Source organism: Phaethon aethereus, assembly GCF_964289735.1.
Source record: "Phaethon aethereus genome assembly, chromosome: Z".
Lineage (NCBI taxonomy): Eukaryota > Metazoa > Chordata > Aves > Phaethontiformes > Phaethontidae > Phaethon > Phaethon aethereus.
The window spans coordinates 61,279,630-61,296,991 of NC_138577.1; the positions used below are offsets into that span (position 1 = coordinate 61,279,630).

The 17,362-nt window shown below is 40.3% G+C and overlaps 1 protein-coding gene across 1 annotated transcript in view; it reads left to right on the top strand.

Moving 5' to 3' along the window:
* FAM174A (family with sequence similarity 174 member A) overlaps positions 1-10,842 on the top strand; it is a gene marked incomplete at both ends in the record, with an annotated part of 30,711 nt that extends 19,869 nt beyond the window's left edge. The window contains one exon of the mRNA XM_082013318.1: positions 10,729-10,842. Coding sequence (XP_081869444.1) covers positions 10,729-10,842 — 114 coding nt within the window. The remainder of the gene's footprint in view (positions 1-10,728) is intronic.
* Between the last annotated feature and the right edge of the window lie 6,520 nt (positions 10,843-17,362).

A 17,362-nucleotide genomic window follows, 5' to 3' on the forward strand; every position in this document is an offset into this window, starting at 1 on the left:
TAACATATAAGCCAGGTGAAAGACCCAAGTCTCAAAAGACCCAGTGTGGCTGGACTGCTTCATAGTTTTAGAACAGACTGCTCTTTGGTACAAACTTTGGTCATGGTAGTGCTGATGATGATGTTCCAGGTTGTTAACTGCTAAACTCCTGCAGAATTGACCCTTATCTCTCTGGACTGCTGTCGTCTAATGAAGTTTTTGTGTGATTTTTTTCTCTGTCCACAATTGTTTATCTATTCCAAGTGGCCTGCACTCTGTTTAGCTTATATCTTGAAGCATTCTTATTTTAAGAAACAGTAAAATGAGAAGATTTCGTGATGATATGATCAGGACAGATGGATAAATTCAAGATTTTGTTAAGAAATACAAATGAGGTTCTTAAATCATGAAATCTTTTGAATGTGTTTTCCTGCTTTCTTCCATTGGAAGAGTTACGTGCATTTTTGCTTATGCTTTTGGCATGAGCCTTTTGGATGCATATAACAGTATGCTTTGCACAATATGCAATATGTATAATGTTTTTATAAATTATCTGGATGAAGGAATCAAATGTACATTAAGGAAGTTCACCGACAACACTAAACTAGGAAGAACTGTGGGCTACCTTTGAGGGTAGAGAGACCTTACAGAGAGATCTGCATAGACTACAGAGCTAAGCAATCACCAACCATGTGAAATGTAACGAGCAAGTGCTGGATTCTGCACCTGGAATGGGGTAATCCTGATTATACCTATAAATTGGGGGGTGAGAGGCTGGAGAGCAGCCCTGTGGAAAGAGATGTGGAGGTTTGGGTTGATGGAAAGTTGAATATGAGTCAACAGTGTGCCCTCGCAGCCAAAAGGGCCAACCGTGTCTTGGGGTTGATCACGCACAGCATGGCTAGCCAGTCAAGGGATTGTGCACCTCTACATTACACTGGTGTGGCCCCACCTCAAGTATTGTGTGCAGTTTTGGGCACCAAAAATACTGTCTACAGCAAGACTTTCACAAGAGTGTTGGTGGTTGTGGGAAGAAGACGGCACTTCTCTTATCTAATGCAGAAAGTCATGAAATATAGAAAGGAAGTCAACATTCAGCTTATATGTTCCCTTTAAAGGAGAAGTGATATTTTGTTACCAACAATGATGAAAACAGAAGGGCTCACAAGCTTTTATCCCAAGGATACTTTTGGATAATGTCACTGATATATCTGCACTGTTGTGTGGCTGCAGGTATCCTATCAACACTGACAGAGCATCCATCTGATGCTACCAGCCAGACCAGGTGCCCACCTTCTTGGGCTTGCTGCCAAATAGTAGGGGTTTTTTTGTTTTTTTTTTCACTTGTCTGTTGTCAGCCCGCATGGACTTCTCTTCAACAGCAGCTCCCAAACTGAGCTTTAATCAGCCAGGCTTCCCCTTCCTTACCAGCCAAGCACTGAAAAAACATGTTTGGCTTGGGATTCTTTGTGAGATTTTTTCCCAAGTCACTTGGCCAGTGTAACCCAAAAGTGGACTCCTCCAGTCATACAGTGAAACTACTGTGAAGAAGGACTTGGTCTTCACAGCAGGCAAGCTCCGTGAGCTGATCCTAGTAATGTAAGAAGGAAGTACCCTTTGGTGGATAAACAGTTATCAATGAAACACTGATGCAGTACTGCCAACGTATCTGTTCACCTTTTATCGTGAATTTATGTACACTTTTGTCACTTGACAGAGCAACAAAGTAGTTGCACATTACATCATATGGGATTTCTGTGTTGGAAAGGCCCTAATTTTCTCTCTCTCTGTGACATGTAAATGCTACCTTTTATGTGACTTGTCCTGCTGTTAGCTTCTCAAGGAACAGAGTCTGTGTCCAGATCACTTGGAGGAGTACGCAGTGGAATGGAGGGTCCTCCCTTTGGGGACCCATGAAAGAAAGGGAAAGGCAAACATACTTACATAGGTATCATTCATAGATGGCATTAGGACATACTGGATATATGAAGAAAGTGATTGCATTTTGCTGAACTATGAAAAATTCCATGTCTTGCTTTCCTCCTCCCTCCTTCCTCTGTCTTCCTCCCTCTTTCAACAAATCCGCCCTTTTCTATTGTGCAATAAGTGCTGGCAAGGAGACGTATCCTTCCTATGGGGTGGCCTCCTGAGGAGGATCACTGTCCAGAAACAGTGTATGAAACTGCAAGCCACCAGGTTGGATGAGTTTGCCATCACGTTCCTCCTGTGAATTACAAAGTGTGCAGCAGATCATGATAATCCTGCCAGTGCAGAAGGCAAAGCCAATGTGTATGGAGATGCCTGAAGCTTAGTTCATGGTCACCTGGCAGAAGTGAGAACCCACTATTTCCAGTAGCTTTAATGATTGTACAGAACATTAGGCACCAGAGGAACAGAGGTAAGGCAGTGCTGCTGGCAATGTAGTTGTTGCCCCACGTTTGAAACAGGTGCTAGCTTATCACAGGAGACAGCTGCTGGAGTTCTGATACTGATACACACACATTGGTGTTGTTTACAGCCAGTAGGCTTAATGTAAGTATGCATGAATCACTTCTGCAGAGACACTGCTGTCATTTCACTCTATTTGATTGTGACAGCAGACTCTGAGTTAGTCACTGGATTTCTTGCTTATGGGCTGGCAATGTTGGAGCTGGTATGTGTCCTGGATTCTGTGGCCCTTCCACTAAATATTTCAGGTAGTACCACAGATCTTGATCGTAATTATGTATCGGAAACTGTGCAGTACCAAACTACTGTGCTGCTCATCATTTGAAGATTAGTGTTGCTTCTGGATTGCAACAAAAGCCCAGAAAATGCAGGTTGCTGAATTGAACATAACACCAGGTCCAACAACTATCTCAGGAATGTAACCTGCACCCAGAAATTTACGGGTGCAGAAATTGAGGCGATCAGCCTGTATACCTGTAATATTTTAACAATGGTGGGTGTAGACTCAAAACCTGACAAGAACTCACAGCTACTCAGACAATAACTTACTCTTTTTTTCTGACCAAGTTGTTGTAGATTCAGTAGCTGCCTCTCTTTACTAGATGTCTCTTGAAGTTCTACTTGGTAAAAGTTCTGTCTTCTCTACCTGCACCTCATAGATTATAGGTTGGTGCACCGTACTGGCTCAATGAGGTCTCTGTGGACATTGAAGGTAAATGGCAGACAGAGCTTAAAAACCCCTACATCATAGATGAGAGAGGTGCTGATGAGTTGATAGTAGGAAGAGGCCCAGAACAGACTTGCTGAACTTAGAGCAACCCTTGTAAGTTTTGCCTTAGATCATGACTTCTTCATGTCTTAAATCTTGATGTAGCATCCCTCTGTGGTTTATTAGTGTAGGTATGAGTGGAGATATACTGATATCTTCACAGAATAATTAAGGTTAGAAAAGACCTTTAAGATCATCAAGAACAACTATAAACCAAATACCACCATGCCCACTAAAGCATGTCCTGAAGTGCCATGTCTACATGTTTTTTGAACACTTCCAGTGATGATGACTCCACCACCCCCCTAAGCAGCCTGTTCCAATGTTTGACGACTCTCTCAGTAAAGAAATTTTTCCTAATATCCAGTCTAAACCTCTGTGGCAGACCGATATGTGGTTTCTGTCTTAAACATTTCATGTTTCTGAGGAACCCACACCTTTTTTGGTACAATGGCTTGAACATGACTTGATACGGAGTGAACCCCAGAGAGGAATGAGATACCGGTTCCCACAGAGAAGAGATACAGCGAGAAGAGACACCAAGGCCTGCAGATGTGCCATTGCCTGTTGCATCAGCCTGTTGCACATGCATGAATTTTCTTGGGATCAGACAGAGATTATGGGACTGAGACTGTATAAAAATGATACCATCAGAAGGGAAAAGGGGGACCCCCCACCACCAAGGAACATCAAGAGGACCAACAGGACGCCGCTGGATCCATGGGTGGTGATATCTTCTTTGCTGCCTCTCTCCCTCTCTCTCTCTCTCTCCCCCCCCACCCCCTCTGTTTGTCAAAGTGTAAAAGACATGTTGCACGGGACTTGTAGGAATTCACTGAAAACAATAATAATTAATAAATTAAATCATAACTTGAATACAGCTAGTGCTGTATACAACTAGTGTACACTAACATTCTTGCATAGTGTGTAAGGTAGTATACACTATTGTTGTAATGCAGGAAGTTAGCAAATATTTTAATGTGCTTGGTTATATTTCACAGCAGAATATAATTTCTAAACATACCATTATGATATGCAGGTGGTAACTACTTCTGTAATACTCTGTAGTCTGAAAATGACCAAATTTTGATTTGTTTGCATCTTAAAAAGTTTGAAAGAGAAATACAATGAAAGCTTCAGAAAATAGTAAGAATTAGAATCTGATGAATCATACAATCATAGAATATCTCACATTGGAAGGACTCATAAGAATCATCAAGTCCAGCTCCCTGCTTCTCACAGGACTACCTAAAACTAAACCATATGACTAAGAGCATTGTTCAGATGCTCCTTGAACTCTGACAGGCTCAGTGCTGTGACCACCTTCCTGGGCAGCCTGTTGTGACTGGCCACCCTCTCAGTGAAGAACCTTTTCCTAATGTCAAAACTTCGCCTTACACAGCTTCATACCATTTCCTCATGTCATGTTGCTGGTCACCAGAGAGAAGAGATCAAGACTTCCCCCATCACCTGCCCGCCTTGAGGAAGTTGTAGGCTGCAGTGGTCTCATCCCTCAACCTTCTCTTCTCCAAGCTGGGATGAGTCAAGCCAACAAAAATGAAGGGACAAGAAAACAAAAATGAAATTAACATAGCAACTTCACTGATTGCACATTACATTTTCCGTCCAGCATTCTGAGTTTCATTACTGTTTTGAAGTCAGAACTTACTGAAGCTTAGATGTGTTTTATTGGCATTGACATTGATTGCTAATCCATTTCTAAACTGGGATTTCTGCTTCTCTCAAATCCCATCATCTCTCAACATTTAAGCTGGTCTTCAGCTCCTTTTACTCCTTCATTGCTGTTATGTTTTCATCTATGATTTTTGACAGCCTTCCACAATCCTAAACTAACACCTAACTGGGGCGATACATGAGTAAATGCTGGAAGAATTAGGTATTTTGCATGCTCTAAAACTACCATGTAATACTCGATGTTGCACATGAGGAGCAATGTAAAGGCAAGATGTTAAATCTCTCTTAATTCCTTTGAGTTGAATGAGGGCAGGAGACAGGAAGTGTCAGCTTTGGTAGAGAAAAGTGTAGTTCTCAATTCCTTCAAATATTGAAGGTCGAATCCAGAGAGGCTGGAGAAGTGCAAGGATGGAAAATTTAGTGGAAGAGGGGAATTCTATGGCAATAAAAATGGAAGTAGAAAAATAGAGATATTAAAGAGAAGACTAAAGGAAAGATCAGCACTGCTGGTTAAATTTTGTTACAAGAAATGCAGTGTGTTCAGTGTCCAAGAGGAAAACAAAGGAGGTAAGAATTCCTGTAGACAATGTATGCTGTGAATTCTGAGAACGGACATAAAGCAGTCATCTTCCATCTCATTAGTTCCCATAAGATCCCATATTTAATGTAAGCAGATTTTTCCAGGTGCATCATTGCTGACACCAAGCTTTCCTAATAGATGTCAGACAGGACCCAGGTGCTGAAAAGGGGAGAATGGTCATTTTATTTTTGTGAGAGAAAGAAAAAGACAGAAAATCTTCTAGAAAGAATACAAGGATTTTGCTTCCATAAAACATGTTTCAAAGACTTCATAAAAAGGAAATGGAAAGAGTCAGAGGTTATTCATATTTATTTAAATAGTATTTAGTATCTCCTCCTCTCTTTTGCCATACTGCTGCATAAATTATGTTCTCTTTTTCAAATCACACCATGTTCTTTGAAAACCATTTCTTACCTCACATATTTGTGTTGCTTTTTAGGGCTATATTCTTAAAAGGACTTAAAACAGGTCTTAAACACAGACATTCTCCATATCTTAGTGCAATGTCTAGTTCCATAAAATTCTTTCTCAGTTGCTGCCCATTCCGGCAGACACAAAATTGGGCATCCCAGTTTCCAATCTTGAAGTCATTAAACTACCAAAAGGCTTAATGGTGCCATGCCATATATCTCAGCAGAGGCTTAGGTTCTGCACAAAACAGTATGAGGAGATGGTATGCCAACTCTCTTAGCTGGTAGCTCCCATGGAAAGTCAGGTAAGTGGCTCCTGATCATGGCAACACAATAGGCAGAAGAGTCTGAGAGCTGCGACAGATTTTGCTTGAGTTCAGGCAATCCCATGTTCTTTGTAAAGAATGCTTTCCCTGTCTTATCCCCCTCCTACTTAATCTACTTCGTTTTTCCAGTTCTTGTTTTGTTATGGCAGTATGGTCTATGAATCTATTGTGATCAGCAATACATTTTGTCTCTCAACTCTTCAGCAGTTTGTCTAGCTCCTGTGCAAACACAAGCTCTGTTCTCTGAGTTGATACAAGCTAGGAGAAGGTTTTGAACTGAAAGAGGGTAGATTTAGATTAGATATAAAGAAGATATTTTTTACGCTGAGGGTGGTGAGACACTGGAACAGGTTGCCCAGAGAAGTTGTGGATGCCCCACCACTGTAAGTGTTCAAGGTCAGGTTGGGTGGGGCTTTGAGCAACCTAATCTCGTGAAATGTACCCCTGCCCCCTGACAAGAGGGTTAGACAAGATGATCTTTAAAGGTCCCTTGCAACCCAAACCATTTTGTGATTCTATGATTCTAAGTTAAAATTAAAGCCAGTATTTAGGTCAGCTACTTCTCCCAAGAGGAGAGAATCAATTTTGTGAAATATGTACTCCTCTGAAAGATAGGTTTCCTCCCAAAGAAAATTCTCTCATATCTCAAGAGGTTGGCAGCTGTCTAAAATGACACTGTTGCTATGTTTTAGGAAAAAAATAATGCTGATCATGAATAGATCTCTTCTGTTTCTGTGCAATAAACATACCCTCAGTGATCAGGTATTTACAGAGTGCTGCATAATAGTTGCAGCCATTGGTTCAATAAACCTTTATGCAGGGGAACGATTTTTTAAAAAAACAGATGAATTCTTTTAATTTTCATTAGAATATTAAGGGTGGATTTTAACTGGAATTTTTATTGCTGACTGTGTGACGTCAGCAAGATCACAACCTGTCTATATGTTATTAGTAGAGATTTATAAATATGGGAACTTTCTTGGGTGTGAATATGTCACGCCAACATCACTGAATCTTCCCATGTTTAAGGTATTTGTGCTATTACCAGGTCAAGATGGATAGAATAGGGAATCTATACTTAGAGATTGTTGAAAGTCCACATGAAGTGTTATGTACACTTTCCATAGAAATTATAGTGTTTACATAGAGGGAAATGAACGAAGATATTGGGCTGTGAACACATTTTCAGAACATTTCCTTTAGCAAATTTCAGAAGAAAATGGATTGTTATCAGTTCTGTAGCTTTTAAATCAGTTCTGTAGCTTTTAAATCAGTAAAGACTCTCAATTAAATATTCTCTAGAAGCATTTCTAGATGCTGAAGATTAACTGGACATATCCTTTTCCTAATGGCCCCTGAGAGTTCTGCTCAGTTTATACTCTCCAGACAATTTCAAGGCATAGTTCAGGAGTTAGTATGGGCCATAGTTGTGTTTCAAACAGATATTTTGCATGTCTCAAAGTTTTGTATGAGGAAAAAAACCATCATTTTAACCCTAATTTGATAGAAAATAAATATGGGATCATTAGATCATTATCATTTATCAAAATATTTCAATATAGGGATGACTATGGAGGATCCAACTGTCAGAAATCAGTACCCATCACTACACACAAAAAGTATGAGTTTGGAAATGTTGCTAGCCAAAAATATAATATGTTGAAGGTAAAATGTTATATGGAAAAATGTTTATTTCAACAAAAAATTTATCTATGTTAAAAAATGTTTTATAAATCTTATTTTCTTTACAATTAAAAAACCTCACAATTTTTCAATTCCTGATATAAAGCAAAATTTCCAGTCTTAAGTAGGTATTTGTCCTTCTATTTAATGTCTTAATTTCATTTGAAATTTCATTTGAAATACTGAGGGAAATATTCAAATGTTGCTTTAAAGTTTAATTTTGGTGAATTCTGAAAAACCATTTCAGAGTGTATTTGCATCTGCAGAAGGTCTATCTATTTCAGTTTTGGTCTAGTTTGAAAGAAAAACAATTCTTGTGCTATTGGAAATTTTCAAACAGCAAAAGCGCCCTTGTATAACCTGGAAAGCCTTTTGTTTATCCCCCCAACCCCATAATTCTGTTTCTTTTTCATGAAGTATAAACCTAGAAGAGGTTTTCATTAAAGTCAGTTACTGAAGGCAAATCTGAGGTTTTGTTTGCACAAGCTTGATCCTGTAGTTCCAATAAACCTGATTTTTACACTTCAAACAAGACATTGTTGGGCTCAGCACAGCTGGAACTAGACTTTAAGAAAATCTTCGTTCCCATTTAGGCACTTAAATAGCTGATGGATTTTCAGAAAAGTTCAGCTCTTGTGATACTGGTGGTCAAATTTTTAAAAGAGAAGTGAGATACTTTTAACAAGCATGTCTGTCTGTAACAAAAGAACTTTCTACTAAAAGCAATAGTAGTTCCTTTCATTCAAAAATGTAGCTGCAGACCTCTTTACAGGTAGCCTTGAAAGGATTTAGACAGACTCCCCAATGAAAGTGAATCATCAAACATGAAAAACTAAAATAGAGCTGAATAAACAACTAAAATATGTGCTTGGCAGCAGAGATGTCTGGAATTTTATTGTGGGTTTTTTCACTTCTCTTTCTCTCTGATGCATCTATCTGTGATGGGAGGTAAGATGACCAAATCATTACAGAAATACAGTCACAGCAGGGTAACATGCACGCAAATTCTCAACTCCCTCCTCTCTACCCCAGTGCTGGCCACACAGCTACCCCAGCTGTGATCATTGACTCAGTAATTGAAAGATGGAGGAGGGTACAGATGCTGGAAACCCCCCAGGAATGGGAAATATGATCGCTGGCATTTCTTCCTGTGTGTATGTTTACATACAGAAAGGATGTATTCTTTCTGATAGTGACCTCTTTGTCCTCTATCGTTGGCCCTATAATCAATTGTGTGGGCAACACATCACTTCATAACATATCATTTGCAGTTCTACATTTAGTGGCATTTCCTAGCACTTTTTGCAGATCCTGTTTATCTCATATTTTTTCATCTTTCTATCCCTCTCTCCCTCCCTCTAAGGGCACAGCCCTTTTTTGTATTAGAACAGTTCTTCATCCTTCTTGGACAAAGCCAGTTGCGTTATTCTTGAAGATATTTGGCTCTATGACTATGTTTGTGTATTTCTTGCTCAAGAACATGCCCAAAGATTCTGATGCTACATTATGACTGGCACACAAAGAATGAGTCTGTTCAGCAATTGCATGGACAACTTCTTGAGGAAATGTTGAAAGTGGCTGTGCTATGACTGGTTGTCCTGATTTTGGCTGAGAGAGTTAATTTTCTTCCCAATAGCTGGGTTAGTGCTGTGTTTTGGATTTAGTATGAGAATAATGTTGATAACACACAGATGTTTATAGTTGTTGCTAAGTAGTTGTACTGCTTATGCTAAGTCAAGGACTTTTCATCTTCCTGTGCTCTGCCAGCAGGGAGGTGCACAAGAAGCTGGGACGGGGCACAGCTGGGACAGCTGACTCAGACTGGCCAAAGGGATATTCCCTACCATGTAACATCATGCTCAGTATATAATACTGGATTTGACCAGGGTGTGGAAATCACTGCTCAGTCGTCTTCCCCACCAGTTCATCTTATGGCACATGGGGACTGCCTGCTCCTGCACTTTTAAGACTTCCTTCTTGAAGCATGTCCAGCCTTCCTGGACTCCTTTGCCCTCCAGGACTGCCTCCCAAGGGACTCTCTCAACCAGTGTCCTGAACAAGCCAAAGTCTGCCCTCCAGAAGTCCATGTTAGTGCTTTTGCTGACCCCACTCCTTATTTCACCAAGAATTGAGAATCCTATCATTCATGGTTGCTAAGCCCAAGAAGGCCTCTGACCTCCACATCTCCCACCAGTCCTTCTCTGTTTGTAAACAGCAGGTCAAGTGAGGCACCTCCCTTGGTACTTACCAGCTGTGTCAGAAAGTTATCTTCCAAACATTCCAGGAAATTCCTAGACTGTTTCCTCTCTGCTGTGTTTCCAGCAGACATCCTGTAAGTTGAAGTCCTCTGCAAGAACAATGGCTAGCGATTGTGAGACTTCTCCCAGTTGCTTGTAGAATGCTTCATCTGCCTCTTCATGCTGGTTGGGTGGTCTATAACAGAATCCCAGCAGGGCATCTGCTTTGTTGGCCTTCCCCCTCATCCTTACCCATAAGCACTTGACCTTGTCTTCACAATCATTGAGCTCTATACAATCAAAACATTCCCTAACATACAGAGCCACTCCACTGCCTGTCCTTCCATGCCTATCCCTCCTGAAGAACTTATAGCCATCTATTGCAGCACTCCCGTTATGTGAGTCATCCTACCATGTTTCTGTGATGGCAACTAAGTCATAGCTATCCCACTGCACAATGGCTTCCAGCTCCTCCTGTTTGCTGCCCATGCTGCATGCATTGTGTAGATGCACTTGAGCTGGGCTGTCGATTTCACCGCCAACACTGGCATGCCACCCTTTGGCAGACCAATACGCGGTTTCTGTCTTAAACATTTTGCAGTTCCGAGGAACTCACACCTTTTTTGGTACAACGGCTCGAAGAAGTCTTGGTACAGAGTGGACCCCAGGAAAGAATGAGATCCTGCAGAGCACAGATACGGTGCAGGCGCAATGACCGGTTTCTGCAGAGCAGCGATACAGTGAGAGGAGACACCAAGGCCTGCAGATGTGCCGTTGCCTGTTGCATCAGCCTGTTGCATATGCATGAAGTTTCTTGGAATCAGCCTGTTGCATATACGCAAAGTTTCTTGGAATACAGAGGTTGTGGGACTCAGATTGTATAAAAATGACACCATCAGAAGCGAAAAGAGGGACCCCCACCACCAAGGAACATCAAGAGGACCAACAGGACGCCGCTGGATCCACAGGTGGTGATATCTTCTTTGCTGCCTCTCTTTCTCCTGCATTTGCGAACCTGTTGTCAGGCAAATAAAGCTACCTGACTCTTGACTCCTGTTTGAGTCTTAATTCTGTTCCCAAGAATACAAACAAAACCTCGCTCCGGTCTATGACTAGCACGCGGCGCACCCGTAGGCTCTCCTTTAGTGAGCCTGGTTTTATCCCCTTCCGCCTATGAACCTAGTTTAAAGCCCTCTCAATGAGCCCCGCCAACTCATGAGCGAGAATCTTCTTCCTCCTTGAAGACAACTGAACTCCATCTGCTGCCAGCAGGCCTGGTGATGTGTAAACCTCTCCATGGTCAAAAGAACCAAAATTGCACCGATGGCACCAGCCTCTGCAAATAAGTAAACATCTGTGTAGCAACCCAATTTCACCAGGTCAGTTCTACCTCATAGATTGGAGGCAGATTTTTTTGCTTTCATGGAACACCAATAAAAAAGAAACTGAGTCTGCAGCACAGCTTGTAGGCTCAGATCCAGTATCTGTAAAATATGATCAAGTGCTTTAGTATGGAGATCAGACATTAAATACTCATATTATTCATTATATACCTTTATCTCACAAGAGTTTCAATTATTCACAGAATCACAGAATCACTAAGGTTGGAAAGGACCTTCAAGATCATCAAGTCCAACCATTAATCCAGCGCCACCATGTTCCCTAAACCATGTCCTGAAGCGCCACATCCACACGTTTTTTGAACACTTCCAGAGATGGCGACTCCACCACCTCCGTGGGCAGCCTGTTCCAATGCTTGACCACTCTTTCGGTGAAGAAATTTTTCCTAACATCCAATCGAAACCTCCCCTGGCACAACTTGAGGCCATTTCCTCTCGTCCTATCACTAGTTAGTTGTGAAAAGAGACCAACACCCATGTCGCCACAACCCCCTTTCAGGTAGCTGTAGAGAGCGATAAGGTCTTCGCTCAGCCTCCTCTTCTCCAGACTAAATAACCCCAGTTCCCTCAGCCGCTCCTCATAAGACTTGTGCTCCAGACCCCTCACCAGCTTTGTTGCCCTTCTCTGGACACGCTCCACCACTTCAATGTCCTTCTTGTAATGAGGGGCCCAAAACTGAACACAGTATTCAAGCTGCGGCCTCACCAGTGCCGAGTACAGGGGTACAATCACTTCCCTACTCCTGCTGGCCACACTACTCCTGATACAGGCCAGCACGCTGTTGGCCTTCTTGGCCACCTGGACACACTGCCGGCTCATATTCAGCCGGCTGTCAACCAGCACCACCAGGTCCCTTTCCGCCGGGCTGCTCTCCAGCAACTCCTCCCCAAGCCTGTAGCATTGCATGGGGTTCTTGGGGCCGAAGTGCAGAACCTGTCACTTGGCCTTATTAAACCTCATACAGTTGGCCTCTGCCCATCGATCCAGCCTGTCCAGGTCCCTCTGCAGAGCCCTCCTACCCTCCAGCAGATCAACACTCCCACTCAACTTGGTGTCATCTGCAAACTTACTGAGGGAGCACTCAATTCCCTCATCCAGATCATCAATAAAGATATTGAATAAGACCGGCCCCAGAACCGAGCCCTGGGGAACACCGCTTGTGACCGGCCGCCAGCCGGATTTAACGCCGTTCACCACAACTCTCTGGGCTCGGCCATCCAGCCATTTCCTCACCCAGTGAAGAGTGAACCTGTCTAAGCCACGAGCCGCCAGCTTCTCCACGAGAATGCTGTGGGAGACGCTGTCAAAGGCTTTACTAAAGTCCAGGTAGACAACGTCCACAGCCTTTCCCTCATCCACTATGCGGGTCACCTGGTCATAGAAGGAGATCAGGTTGGTCAAGCAGGACCTGCCTTTCATGAACATGTGCTGGCTGGGCCTGATCCTTTGGTTGTCCTGCAGGTGCCCTGTGAGCACTCTCAAGACCAACCGCTCCATGACCTTCCCTGGTACAGAGGTCAGGCTGACAGGCCTGTAGTTCCCAGGATCCTCCTTCCGGCCTTTCTTGTAGACGGGCGTCACATTGGCAAGCCTAATTGGAGGACTTCCCCTTGGAGGACTTCATTTTGTATTTCTCTCCAGAAGGAAACAATAATAGATTCTGTAAATCTCCTTTTATAATGTCTTCTATTTATTACACACATTTAATGGTGTAATTAGATAATCATACTTTGGTTACCTCAGCACTCATGTTTAATAACCTGCTATATACGACAGAGCAAACATTGGTCCAAGAGCCTTCACCAGTGTGGTTAGTTACATTAGTAAAGCTGAAGATGCTTCTGTACGTGAGCACATGTTCAAAATTGGACATGTATGATAAATGTTACTGCATTAATAAAAATCCTGACTGTCCCAGTATTCTTTTCTGTCTGTAGCTGTTTTTAGCAACGGAACAAGTCTTTTCTTAGATTGTGTGTCTTGGAAAAGGGCAGTTTCATGAGCAGTTTGAGGTAAGCATGATTGTAGTATTTATCAAAGGTTCATATTCACAAAAACTGGGATTTAATGAGAAAAGAAACCTCATATAAACAAGTTAGAGAGGGGGCATATAGAAATTCATAGTCTTCCAGATAATTAACTTATCCATACATAACCGTTCCCCCTCTTCCCATTCTTAGTTACATTACTTACATACATGCACCCTATGGCAATAATTCAGTAACTTTCTGTGTGAATATACAACAGGAATTAAGACTACATGAGCAACATACATATTTCAGTGAGCTGTAATTTCCACTACATTTGTAATGTTTTCTATTTCTCTTCAAGCAAATAAACTGGCACTTCATTTCATATACAGTAGGTCATAAAGAACTCCCTCATATCCTGCCCAGTATCATTCTGGTACTATTTCTGTAATATTATTCAGGATACATGTCACTTTTGTGTTCCAAATTCAAGTAAAAGCTTTGTCTACTTCTTTGGTGACTAATAAAAAATGAAAAGTATCTATAATCTGCAAAATTCACACTCTACTTTCTTGTTCCTTTCAGAACATTTAATATGAGGAAGATTCAGCAGGACAGAATAAGAAACACTCGAGGAATGAAAAGGACAAAACCCTCCATAAATTTTATCCTTGCAGGTGATAGCCATTCTTGCCTCCTTTGAAGACTACTTAATTTATGTTTATTGTTGTATATTTTAAATTTCATGAAATGCTTGAAATTGGATTTTAGTTTCCAAGTGTGACCTTCTATTGTGTAACAGTCAAAATAAAGGATTTAACAAAAATGTGAAGTATTGATGTCTCATCATGATGGAGAATATTATGCCTTTGGATCTACATTACCAGAAAATGTGGTATTCCAAAATATGTCTTAGAAATAATACAATACATAAAAATTAATAAATACACATACACATAGCAAACATTTTGTGCCACTGGATGGACTTTAAAGATTTTTTTAATGCTTGATAGAATCCTATTCTTAAGTGTTCTTAATTGTGTTTTAATTGAAGATTTTTCAGTCATCCTTCATTTTAATAACAATTACTGTAAAGCTCAATAATGTCTGTCATGCAATTTCATGATGCAAAAAGTCATTCCTACTAGAATGAAACATTATAGACTGTAAAAAAATAACATCTCTTTTCTTCGACTCTCAGTTTGATTACGGGGTATTGCAAAGGAAGTGTTATTGTAGGTAAATTTCTGCGTTTAGCTTGGCTGTCTAAGGAAACAAGCTTCATGGCCACATTATCTGCAGGCAAATAAAAGTCTTTTTGCTAGCCTCTCTTAATAATGAAAGATGCTGACCCATTTTCTCTAGATATGACAGAGAGATCTCAAAGACATTATGTTCTTATGCATTTAAAAAAAAAAGGAAAAAAAATTCTTCAAATAGAGTTAAATTCTTCAAATAGAGTTAAAACTCTTCAAATAGAGAAGAGAAACTCAAGAGAAGAGGGAAAACTACAAACTTAGCCTATTAAACTGAAGACAATGTATGCAGGAGTGATACATTGGTAATGAGAATGTATTAGTTCCACTGAACATGGAATTGATTTTTTCCCTTGGCCAAACTAGCAGTGCACATCCTATGAAACTGCCCAAGCTGTCATTATGTACGAAGCTTCTCCTGCAGAAATTATGAAAACTTTGTACACAACAGTCATGTTGACTTTTATGAGCACAGCAGGTATGCAGACATCTGAAGAAAGTTTTATTCCTGTGAAATTGTTAGACTACTTGGTCCCAGCATTTTAGGGGACCATTTTATCATTGTGCATGATAAAAATTTCAAGAGTATTCCAGTTCCAAAATTCTTTCAAATATGAACCTTCTGTGAATATGATTTTTTTTTTAGATCCATACTTCCAATGTAATTAATATTTATCAAAGAAGGTTCTTAAGAAGCAGGACCAAATTTAAAACCTCAATAATTCACCATTCTCTGCTGTTGTCTGAAAAAAACACTGGACTGTCCTTGACTACTTAGCAACAACTCAAAACATCAGCACCTTATCAACATTTTCTCATCCCAAATCCAAAACATAGCCTCACGCTAGCTTCTGTGAAGAAAATTAACTCTACCCTGGCTGAAACCAGGACATATGATTTTCCAATTGTTTGAAAAATATGATTTTCCAGTTGTTTTAAATGCTTTGAGGAAGATATATTCAAGATGAAACCAATATAATAAATACCGATATTTCTGCATTTCTGAAAGTGCAGTACTTTATACTCTTCCACACAAATGTAACAAATGTTTCAGCACAGAATGAACACCCTCAACTTGTTATGTCACTTAAAGCTATGGGGATACTGAGAATATAAAGTACTTTAAGATACCAGCCTTAGAAAAATGTTGTATTGAGGAAATATGGGAATTACATTGAATATATTCTGGGTTTGATTACAATTAGTGAAATATACATACTGGATGTACACGGAAGTGATTCTAGTATATTCATTCAATACGACCAAGTAAGGATAGCAATAGTGGTAAGGAAAGATGTATAATAAGCCAAATATTTATGTGGCTATCTGGTTCTACTGCTGTTTATCTAAACCTTATACAGTTTGCAAAATGGAGACCTCCAGATGTGTGAGACTAAACATGTTTATTCTCCTCCAAAGACATTTTGCTTGTGTCTGGGCTATTAAAAGGAGCAATTATTCAGAGAAATAAAGCTCCTAGCAGCAAAGTTTAATGCTAATAGGGAAGAAGTTCTGCCAAGTTAATCAAGAAGATTATTCTAGGTATCTGTCCCTGAACATTACCGTGAAAAGATACTTTAAAAGCACTCAACATTACTTTTATGGAAAAAAACCCCAACAACAAACAAACCACATACAACTAAACCAGGCTTAGATTAGGTACTTACTAAAATCCTAAACTGCTGACTTTTTGGAGCATTTGCCTGTGATGCTTTCCTAAAAAAATTTTATTCCAGCAAAGAAATCCCCACTTACCCTGGGTAAATATTCCACATGTAAACTACCAAACAGAAACCCTGTTTTCTTTCTGAACTATGCAAAAAAGTGATACATGAAGAAAAAGTTGTGTTCTGTTTGATTTATCTTCATTCCTTACAGACAGAAAAAAATCTAGTAGGGACTGAACCACATCAACTTTTTAAGAAAGGAATTAGTTAAAGAATTGCCTGTCAAAACTGAACACAAGAAGCTCGTTGAGATTTCAACAAAGCCCTGCTCGTGAGCTAAAGGCATGAGAGGCAAAGACCAAACGTTGCATTTCTCACCTGACCACTAAGAATTTGATACAACCATGACTTATCAGAGATGAACACCCTGCTAATCTCTCATAAATACCATAAAGACCATGATAATATTGGAAGAAGACTACAGATTAAATACTACTTCCAACTAACACTGCACTGAAACATGTACCTATTTCAAGAAAGCCTTTATAAACTGTCAAACACTGAGAAATTTCCAGGTGCAATTCCAGTCTAACTTGCTGCCTGCAGAGCTATTAATATGCGTTTTTTCTTTAGACAGGTTACGATTTCCACACTATTAAAAACCCTAAACCTCTCAAAGATAAATATCTTTTAGATGCTCACAAAAGGCTTTCATATGAATTTCATATGAACTTCTGTATCTGGAAGTGCTGAAGGAGTTTATTTGAGAAAAGAAGAAATAAAGGTTGTGTCTATGTGATTGGTTTTTTTAAAGATATTTTTGCAGTTGTTGGACTCTGTTTATGATAGTTCTAAAACTCAATGGGAGCTCAGCTTTGGTTCTCTTACTGGTTATATTTTTCAGATATAAATGTCATCCTCTCTTGATGAGTCTACAATGT